The 10,741-nt window shown below is 35.7% G+C and overlaps 2 protein-coding genes across 4 annotated transcripts; one reads left to right on the top strand and one right to left on the bottom strand.

Annotated features, from left to right (window-relative positions):
• The first annotated feature begins 1,694 nt into the window (after positions 1 to 1,694).
• Positions 1,695 to 7,877, top strand: LOC116117990 (C2 domain-containing protein At1g53590-like). Of its 3 annotated transcripts, none has more exons than XM_031403968.1 (12): positions 1,695 to 2,055; positions 2,147 to 2,221; positions 2,678 to 2,821; positions 3,191 to 3,286; positions 3,401 to 3,532; positions 3,673 to 3,825; positions 3,928 to 3,969; positions 4,119 to 4,167; positions 5,127 to 5,219; positions 5,307 to 5,490; positions 6,245 to 6,368; positions 6,501 to 7,877. In XM_031403968.1, exons 1-12 carry the CDS (start codon positions 1,927 to 1,929, stop codon positions 7,635 to 7,637), a joined length of 2,358 nt encoding a protein of 785 aa, XP_031259828.1. In that variant the 5' UTR covers positions 1,695 to 1,926; the 3' UTR covers positions 7,638 to 7,877. The 3 variants fall into 3 exon arrangements, with proteins under 3 accessions (XP_031259828.1, XP_031259827.1, XP_031259829.1); XM_031403967.1 differs by having other exon boundaries at positions 1,696 to 2,055; positions 6,498 to 7,877; XM_031403969.1 differs by lacking the exons at positions 1,695 to 2,055; positions 2,147 to 2,221; positions 2,678 to 2,821 and adding an exon at positions 2,972 to 3,102 and having other exon boundaries at positions 6,498 to 7,877.
• A 101-nt stretch (positions 7,878 to 7,978) lies between these two features.
• On the bottom strand, positions 7,979 to 9,972 carry LOC116117991 (pentatricopeptide repeat-containing protein At3g14580, mitochondrial). Its single transcript, XM_031403970.1, has one exon. The coding sequence runs from the start codon at positions 9,864 to 9,866 to the stop codon at positions 8,673 to 8,675; it is 1,194 nt and encodes a 397-aa protein (XP_031259830.1). The 5' UTR covers positions 9,867 to 9,972; the 3' UTR covers positions 7,979 to 8,672.
• Between the last annotated feature and the right edge of the window lie 769 nt (positions 9,973 to 10,741).

Raw genomic sequence — 10,741 nt, 5'->3', positions numbered from 1 at the left:
GCCTATTGATAGAGGTAGTTACTGACTCTAACTCCTCACCCATTGGTCAAGCGCTCAGCTCAACTGGATCTAGGTTCTAATACCATAATAGAATTTGAGGTGGATTTGACTCCTCATTCAATAAGATCTTGTTAAATAAGAGAATTATCTTCCCTTATAACCTAATAGACTTGAGCGTGCTTAATCGATGTGGGACTCTAACTAATATTACCATGTCAAAAGACATTTATATATAAAATAGTGAAGGAAAAAGTGAAAACGCGGAAAACATAAAATTGCAGATATATCTAACAGCTCCACTAAACTTAATAACTAATTACTGCATAATAAAATAAATTGCAGATATATCTAACAGCTCCACTAAACTTAATAACTAATTACTGCATAATAAAATAATAATTAAGTCCCAGTGGGATAAGCTTTCTCTGTGCAAACTCATGGTCACCTTCCTTTTCTTACCTTTCTGATATTGACATTTGACATACAACTAATCAAATTAATTCTCCATTCAATAATAGGCCTTTTACTAATATAATATAATTTATTTATGAGTACATTCCCTTGAGATAGGCCTTTCATTATCATCCAAACATGCATGAATTGGCAACGTCAAATATATTCATTAATTAACGTTTCAAATTAATTGGTTAATGTGGCAGTTTGCCCACGTAATAAACATAAATTTATGAATGTCACGCTACCTAAATGGGATGGATATTATCTGGCATCTTTTGGAAGGATTTTACATAAATTAGCATTTCAATAATCAGAGAATCGTGATATGCACATACATACATACATACTTTTCCTTTTTGTCGGCTGGATGTCCATACATTATCCTATATTATTGTTTCTTATAATTAAGAAGATATTTTCATTCCTTAATTTACGTGATGCCATGTGATAACATTACCTAAACCAACTTTGCCAAGTGGCCAACATGCATGCATGTGACCACCATCATTTTCTATTCGATTGAATACGCTTTTGTGATATTTACTTGAGCATTGAGATTGTAAAACGGTATGAAATTATTTAGTGGGGGTGCATTCCTTTAGAATAGATATCTGTCAGTGTCCTTGCTTCCAAAAACATAGGACTAAATCCAGATCCAAGGGGTCGTACTGGTAACTACTACCCTATAGGGACGGCTGCTTGAAAATTTAAAATTTTATATACAATAATATTTCGTATTAATCTCGGTTATGAATTTTTTTTTTTTTAATTTCTATAGTGTATTAAAATAAATTTCTTCAGATGTATTTCAGATATTGTAATAATTTTGTAAAAACTATTTCTTTTCACTTTTATATAAATTGTAACACGTTATCTTAACATATTCCTTTTAAAAATATTTGAATATAACTATTTTATATATATAATATATTGAAATTATTTTATTTTTAAGATAAATCATTTTTGTAAAACCAGGCAAAAGATATCCCTTCTCTCTTAGGCAACATTGTGAACCAACTTACCAAAACATAACAAGGGCCCACAACGCCACACTGACTGGACACGTATTGACACGTGTCACTAAAAGACAGTCAATTTTCCTACCTGTTGATCATTCTAACATTGTCTTTTCAATTAGTTAATTAATTAAAATAATCGTTAACTTCTTCTCTACGGTACCGTTTTCAGACAACTACCTAGGGAGGGTGGGTAATTAACCTGATAAATCTCTTAATAACTCTCCTCCTTCCGCCTCTGCTTCTTTCACTTATCTCCGTTTTAAAACAACAGGAAGACAAAACAAACAAACCCATGTCAAAATTTGTAACTGTCAAAGTGTCAGAAACAGAAATACAAATAAAACCCCTTCAGTTTAAGTTGAGTTCGGTTTGAGGAAGTTATAATTATTCTCTAAAGTTGATGATTTTGTTTCCATTATACGAAGAAATCTAAGTTTTCTGGAAACTAAAGATGTATACTTTAATGGAGGTTTCGATAATGCATCATGTGGGCATTGTCTTCTTGTTTCTTTGGTTGCTTTCTTCGTTCAATCGATGCGGTCCTATAGTTTTTTTTATTTCTTTAATTTATCTTTACTTGGTAAGTTTATTGATTTCGTTTGATTAATTTGGGTTTTAACATGTTAAGTTTATGGTGAAGTAATTGTTTTGTTTCCTTTGTGTTGTGAAAGGTTCATGAGCAATATGTTGAGAGATTGAGGAGAAAATTACAGTTTGAGGAGAGGAAGCAATCTTATCAGAGAAGGGTAATCAAATTTTCTTTCTTATTTCTTTTTGGTTTTAATTTTTTAATTTAGTAAGCATCTGGGTCCATGTTGTTACATTTGACTTTTTAGTTGTGTTTAAGGGGCATTTTGATTTATTTGAGTATCTGGGTTGAAGAGATTTTTGAGAAGGGGAAAGTGGAGAAGAAACTTTAACAAAGTTAAATATTTTGATTGAATTCTATAGAAAGGGGGTCTTGTTTTCTTTGATATTCTGAAAAAGAAGAAGATGTTGTAACTAAGGATAAAGTTTCTCTTTTAATTGGACAGAGTAAAGGTAGATTTGCTTTGCACTTTTGCGATTCTCTTCGCTGCATACCATACATATTTTAAAACAAAAATGGGTTTATTCTTGTTCTTTTTCTGATTCCTGGAAAAAAGACTTTAACTTGGATGCTCTGATGCTTTACTGGTTTATTGCTTTCTCTTTACTTTCAGGTGCTTTCGGATTCTGAAACGGTGAGATGGCTGAATCATGCTGTTGCAAATATATGGCCTATATGCTTGGAACAGATTGCTTCGCAGAAGATTTTGCTCCCAATTATACCTTGGTTTCTGGATAAGTACAAACCCTGGACCGCCGTACGAATCTCATCTCTTTCTGAATTGACCGTATCAAATTCTTTTTTAGTTATTCTTTTAGCTGTTGATTCGATTAATACAAACTGCTTTGTTATGGTCACTGTGTAAGGATGTTCTGTGATGGTGGAATGGTTGGCACAATACTAGTGTAAAAATGGCAAAAGTAAAGAATTCTTTATTGCATATTTCAGTTTTATTGAAGGATACGAAGTAGCTGTATGATTACCAAATTTTGGTAATACCATGTCCAGTACTAGGTGTGGTTGTCTGCATGTATGAACGTATGTGGAAATTTGTAACTTTTCTAGGTAGATTAAGTTTAGATCCAAAATATGAGTATACTGCTAATAACATATCTTACGTGGGCAGAAGGAAGCTGTGGTTCAGCACCTATACCTGGGCAGAAACCCACCTATGTTTACAGAAATGAGGGTTCTTCGCCATTCTAATGATGATGACCACTTGGTATGTTAAAATAAATACTACCCTAGACATCTTGGAGCATGTTTTTTTCTGTGGCGGTCCTTCAGTTTATTCTTTTAACAACCTCAGGGAGAGTTTACTGTGTGATATTGGCAGGTATTAGAGTTGGGTATGAACTTTCTCACAGCAGATGATATGAGCGCAATAATTGCTGTGAAATTGAGAAAAAGACTAGGATTTGGAATGTGGGCAAAGTTGCATGTGACAGGCATGCACGTTGAAGGGAAGGTACAGATTTTTATGTTAATTGAATGGCATTCATTCCTCTCTAAAATAAATATTGGTCAGTTGATATTGGATTTTGTTACTTTTAACTGAAGAACTATGGAATTGTTCTGACTTTAAGTGATACGACTATCCTCTTGTAGGTTTTGATTGGGGTGAAGTTTCTTCGTCAGTGGCCTTTCCTTGGCCGTTTGAGGTTATGCTTTTCTGAGCCTCCATATTTTCAGATGACTGTAAAACCTATCTTCACTCACGGGCTTGATGTTACAGAGCTTCCAGGAATTGCTGGATGGCTAGTAAGTTTAATTCACTTTTTGTAGAATGAATTTATCTGTTTTGGTTCATAAATTTCTCTCTTCCTCTTTTAATCTTGTTTGTATTGTCTTCTCTTTGATTAGGACAAGCTTCTATCCGTCGCATTTGAGCAGACACTTGTTGAGGTTACTTTCCTTTTGCACTCATTAAGTTGTCATCTTTTTTTCTTTAATCTAAAAATCAACATTTTATTTTGGGATGCAGCTATAGGTCCCAAAACCAGAAACATTTCTATCTGGATTGAATTCAGATCTTATAATTTATCTTTTTGCAGCCCAATATGCTGGTTGTAGATATGGAGAAGTTTACCTCACCACAGCCAGGTAATTAATTTACCGCAGAAATCTTCTTATAGGGTTTGCGCTATTTTTGGGAGTGGTCATTAGTTGATAACATTTCTTTTGGTCCATTATTTTCTATTGGGACATGGAATTTGGTATGGTTCCTTCATTATTTGAAGTTTAATATGGATAATGCTTCTGTAGAGTGAGGTACTTGCATTGTGAGAAGGTTTAATAAAGGGATTGCTTATGTTTCTTCTAAAATAAAAAAATAATAAATAAATAAAGGGATTGTGTAGTGAGAGTGCATGACAAGATTCATGCATTCTGCAAAAGACCCGTTGGTTCACTCTCATCTCCTTTTTAGGGCAAGAAAGAACAACAACAGAAGTAAGGATCAAGAAAGGAGACCATAGAGAGCCATCAGGCTTCTAACTGTAGATAGGCATAATAATATACCAGTGCTAAAGTGAATTTAAAATAGTAATGCATAACTATGGTATTTGGGAAGGACAAGGGAACAAGAACATGGATGTAGCACTTGTCCTCAAAAATCATTAGGAGAGTAAGTGAGGTAAAGGAAATTAACAATTACAGCATGTTCATATTAACTTTTATGTTGGCTTTTGAAAAGGGTATATAAACAAAAGATTTAGAGGGAAATCTTGATAGGTGTCCAAATCTAGTGTCTTCTCAATAGAAGACGTAAAAATAGAGTACCTGTGACGTTGAATCACAGTTTGCTGTGTTAAAATTATTCGCAGTGACTTGCAATTGCCACATGATTCTCATCAACTTAGTTCCTGATTTAAGTCATCTTTCCGTATTTGAAGAAACATGTGGATATTGACAGTTTGTTTTAGGTTCTTTTTGCATTGGAACACATTTGACAATCTGTTGTAGAATTTGTTGCCAGTTGTTCAACTTTTTTAGTACTTCACTCCTCTATTTTCTCACCGATAAGCTAAACTTTACCTCTTTGTTAATTATATGCTTTTCAGATAATTGGTTCTCTGTTGATGTGAAGGAACCTGTTGCACATGCAATTATTGAAGTTGTTGAAGCATCTGACATGAAACCATCAGATTTAAATGGTTGGGCTTTAATATTTTATGAGTCATTTCCCATCACATAGTATTCAAATCGTCGTGATTTGTTAATGATTGGAATGAATTTTTCAGGTTTGGCTGATCCCTATGTGAAGGGGCAACTTGGACAGTACAGATTCAGGACTAAGACACAAAAGAAAACTTTGACTCCAAAATGGCAAGAGGAATTTAAGGTCCCCATATGTTCATGGGATTCACCTAATGTGCTATCTATTGAAGTTCGTGACAAAGACCATTTTGTGGATGATACCCTTGGGTAATTCTCTAAACTTCCTAGTTGTCATGCCTCCTTACAACAGTTGCATCCATTGTTGGAAAAAGTGCAATGCAGTTATATTTCCAGGTTTTTGTGTATTAATAAAACATACCATCTTAACAAAGTGAATAGCTAATATGAGTAATCCTCATGCTGTAAGTGCCAACCGCTTCTCATGTTTGCACCTCAGAATAACACTATTAATAGTTACTCATCTTCTTTTTCTGTTGGAGCAACTGCTCCTAGAGAACCCTTCTCCTAGATGGCAAAGCTCGGATTATACTCTAATACATGCATAGGAATGAAAGGAAGAGTTGTTGTCCCAATCGGAACAATTGATGCATACCCGGAAGTGTTCTTTGAGATTTTAGTTAGTCCCAAAACTTAGCGATGCAAATTTATTGTACTTTGGCATGCCTATACTCTTACGGTTTTGGTTTCAATCATTTAATAACTTTCAGGTTCCTGGTAACAGTTATCATTATCTTCTAGTTGATTCACCTTAGAAATGGATGTTGATATTGATTCTGTGATTTGATTCTTGTTTTATGTTTTGGCCGTTGATGTTATGCTCCTATCCTGGTTTTCCATGCTCCTATCCTGGTTTTCCATTTTGGCTGTCGATGTTATGCTGCTATCCTAGTTTTCTGTTTTGGCTTTGTTTTCACGCTTCTGATGTAGTCATTCACTCTAAACCACGGAAAATTAGAATTCAAATGTTTTAAATGATTGATTCTTCTGCTATCTGCTGCAGTGACTGTACCATAAATATCAGTGATCTTAGGGATGGTCAGAGACACGACATGTGGATACCTCTTAAGAACATTAAAATGGGCAGGCTGCATCTCGCAATAACAGTAACTGAAGAGAGTGCAAAGGTATTTTCCTATAAGGTTTGACTGAACTACTACTGAAAATAAGATGTTGCACTACCTTATGGTGGAATACTTACATGGATCGCTGAAATGTGCAGTAAGTTTGACATGAATTTCTGGCATAAATTTTAGCAGGGGGAGAATCCTGGGCAACATCCTTGGGATGAGGAAACATTAAACAAGGAAGGAGTTCAAGATGAAGAGGAGCTAAGAAGCAAGGAAGACATACAGAACTCCTTTGCCAATGAGACTCGTGGAGGTTCCTTTTCATCTGTAACGTCAGATAAGTCACCAAAGATGGCTGATAATTTTGAACCTATAAACATTGAGGGGCAAGAGGAGTGTGGGATATGGGTTCATCACCCAGGAAGTGAAGTAGCACAGACTTGGGAGCCTAGAAAAGGGAAGAGCAGGCGCATTGATACCCAGATCGAGAGAGTGCATAATGATTCCTCTCACAGCAACAATTCAGCAGCATTTGGATCCTTGAACAATGACAGCAGCAGTACTGATGAAATTTCTGAGGGTAAAAATCCTATAAATTCAGTTCGGCGGGGCTTACGAAAGATTGGTTCTATGTTTCAAAGGAGTCCTAAAAGGGGGGATTATTCAGGCAGCATTTCAGAGCCTGTTACATCTCCACATGCTAACCTTAAAGCAGCCAATTCTAGGGATGTTGGTGTGAAGTTCATTGTAGAAGACCTTCCAGGGCCCATTTCTGGTAGCGTTCTGAAAGAAGTATGTATTAATTCAGATGGAAGTAATCCAGAAAGCCCTGAAAAGACAAGTAATCAAGAAAGCCCTGAAAGGAAGCATATGAAAGTTACGGCAAAGAGCATTCTGAAACAGGCAGAGAAGCGAGCACGCAACATAAAGCATGTACTTTCCCGAAAAGGGTCTAGAAAATCTCCAGGTGATTCAACTACAGGGACTGAACGAGAAATTTATCCGGAATCTGACTCTTCTCATGATGATTCTTTTCAATCACCCTCCATAGTTGAAAAAATACCTGAGTGGGGAAACGATGATGAGTCTTGTAATACCAAGGAGCGTATTGTTCAGACTGGTTCAAGTGATCCTGAGATGGATGCTGAGGACCAAAGGGAGAAAATGAGTGTTGAGGCTGATGAGAAGAAATGGGATAACGAGATAAGCAAATTGGATGGGAGTGGTAATGAACTCATCGTGTCTGTAACTCCAAAGCTTTCTGAGGAGGATATGAAACACACAGAAAATAAAAAATCTCGCTCAGCTGAAAATATTATCTCATAGTTGTTAGTGTTGTCAAATGCCGAGTAAATAACAGGGTGAACATTAAAATTTTGCTCTATTCTGTTCATTTGTTGATTTTCTTACTCTGTATAGCATCCAAATAGGATGGTCGGTACTAGCTTTGGAAAGTCCTGCTGCAGCTTCAGGTGTAATGTGTTCTTGTGGGTATGCTTGTATTTCATGTCAGCATTTCTGTATAGCAGTTTACAGAATACAATTACAGGACGAATTTTGGACTAATTTTGCTTTATCTCTTTAGTTTCCGCGGACATTTTGCATAAAAGGGACATTGTGCATAAAAATATTAAATCAAACAACTGTTTATTGAATGAATGCGCGTGTAGCAGGATTTAAAGAAACAATTGTTTATGCGAGAATCGTTTTAGATCCTAAACAACAATATGGCTTGAACATATAGGTAGACTTTTGATATCACCACCATTGCCAGGGGTTACAAGAGACCAGGATAAAGATCCAAGGGCAACTGATCCCTCAAATTGATTTAGCAATAACGAGATTAAGAACTAGGAATACATATGCACATTACAGTATTGAAAGATCAATCAGCCAAAATAACCATGACCAGCTACGATATTATAAGTTTCTTCCTCTTGACTGAATCATTAACCTTCATTAGCGGATTCGTTTTCTGTGGTTTCCCTGATCCAACTAGAGGTTATCAAGGAACCATGCATAGTACTGGATAAGAAGCCGCCAAATACACCAGCTATGCCTAAAATGTGAAATGGGTAGTCAAGGCCAGAAGCTCTGCTTGAAATCTTTGTTTGATGAATAAACGGTTAAAGGATCACAATTATCAGTTTAAATGTGTGATGTCAGTTCCAGGCTAAAAGTGTCAACTTGAAGATAATAATACAGGCTGAAGCATCTTCAGCTTCCTCCATTCAGTCCAATCCAGTTGACGAGTTTCAAACCTGTTTCAGCATACCATTGATTTTCCACCAACATCATTTCCTGTCCACTTTCAAGGACCACAGAAAACAAGAACCATAAATATCTACTCAACTCAATCACCTAGCTATCAACAATTTCATCTAGACAAATATTAGCATTATTCCCTGACAACACACATCGAACAATCGCCCTCCACATCCCCATTCTCGGAACAAAACCTTGTTGCACCATCTGCTTCAAAACCAAATCCACATCCTCCACTAACTTCTCACTGCAAAGTCCATGAATCAGCTTCTTGTATGAAACAAAACTAGGACTCATATGCGCACAAATCATTCGACCCAAAATTTCTTTCGCCTCCATAAACCTCTCCTTATCAAGCAATCCATACAAAACCTCTTGATAAGAGCCTGCATTTGGATAACACCCCTTAACCTTCATTCTCTCCAAAAGCTTCATCCCCTCCTCAACCTTGCCTTGCTTCCTAAGCCCCGAAATCAATATGTTAAACGTGATCGTATCCGCATCAATTCCCTCTCTTTCCATCCTTTCAAGCAACCCAAATGCCTCCTCAAGCTTCCCCTTCTCACATAAACCATGCATCAAAGTCGAAAATGTCCTCACATTCGGCCTACAATTCTGCTTAGGAAATTCATCAAGCACATAAAACGCGGCCTCCAAATTCCCATTTTCACACAACCCTTTAACAAGAATATTAAGACAACATTCATCAATCTCAATACCAAGCCTATTTGCACTCAAATAAATCTCATGAATTTCATCAAACAGTTTGTTTGCAACAAGCAAATTCAGCACAAAATTAAAAGTTTTAACACTCGGCCAACACTTATAACCATTTGGCATGTCAAATAGGGTGTCAATAGCTTTCTTAATTCTCCCAGCTTGATTCCCATAAATCTTGACGACATTATAGAAAAACTCATCGGATAAACGACAGCTGCGTTCAACTTTGATTCTTTGCATAATGTGTTCAATGGCATCAAAGCTTTTGGCTTGAGCGAGGTGGTTGATGACGAGAGTGAAAAGAGCTTCATTGGGTTTATAGTCTTTTCTCTGAGAGTACTGGTTTAGGACTGAGATTATGGAGGTGGGTTCTTTGAGATTGGAGAAAATTTTCAAGACTTCGTTTGGTGATAACCAGTCTTTGTGGTTGAGTTTGTAGAGATTGTGAGAATCTTGATGTGGTGTTGAAGAGAAAGAAGAAAAAGAAGAAGGAAGAAGATGAAGAGTTGGTTTACGAAAGATTGATTGATGAAGTTTCTTAGAAGCAGCAAAAACTGAACGTGAAATCATAGTTTTGGTGGGTCAAAACACAAGAATGGCGAGAGGGAAAGTGCTTGAGTTGAAGCAACAAGGCAGTTCAAAATTAGGAAACAAACACGGTACCGTTTTGCTCATCTCAAGATTCTCAACTGTTGTGTACTACGGATTGATACAATACGGGTTCAACGGTTTTCAGAAGATTGAGATCTAACATTTTACATGTATTGTTTATGCTCATTTCCGTTTTTCATTTCTTTTCTACGAATTTTTTATTTTGTGAATTTTAGAGTTAAGAAAAGAGAAAAAATTCCAATAAAAAAAGAAATTTCAGTTTCAAATCAATGTTTGTGTCACAAAATTACAATCGAAAAAAAAGATTATTTGAGACATTTTCATTAGACGAACAAAATATGTTGTACTTTTAAAGTTTTTTATAAGTTTTGTAGATGATAATTTATTTCTTTGTATTTTATATAATTATGTTAAATGCATTTTCAACTTCAAAATTTTTAAAATACAAACACATTTTTTTGTTTTGGATGATCGGGAGTGTCCAGATCAGCTTACACGCACCTCAACTAATCCCACGGGACTCTGAAGTTGACAACCGAATAAATCCCTTCAGTGACCACCTATTAACAATTTAAGTAGATCAAACTCAAGACCTCTTGAATAATACACCCAAAAGTCTTAGTTGATTATTGGATCAGCTAGTGGTGGTTATACAAACAAGTTTTCATTCTTTAGATTTTTTAATACTCGTAAAAAGCAGAAAACGGATTTCATAAAATTCATAATTTTAAGTTGTTTTATCAAATTTAGACTTATTAAGGGTGAGTTTGTGGTTGCTATAAAGTATAAAGAAATAAAAAATTGACCAACATTAACAAGGCCTTTCATGTTTT

This window comes from Pistacia vera, unplaced genomic scaffold (assembly GCF_008641045.1).
Source record: "Pistacia vera cultivar Batoury unplaced genomic scaffold, PisVer_v2 Contig829, whole genome shotgun sequence".
NCBI lineage: Eukaryota > Viridiplantae > Streptophyta > Magnoliopsida > Sapindales > Anacardiaceae > Pistacia > Pistacia vera.
Note: the sequence above shows the minus strand (reverse complement) of the source record. Positions and strands in the feature narration are given on the sequence as shown.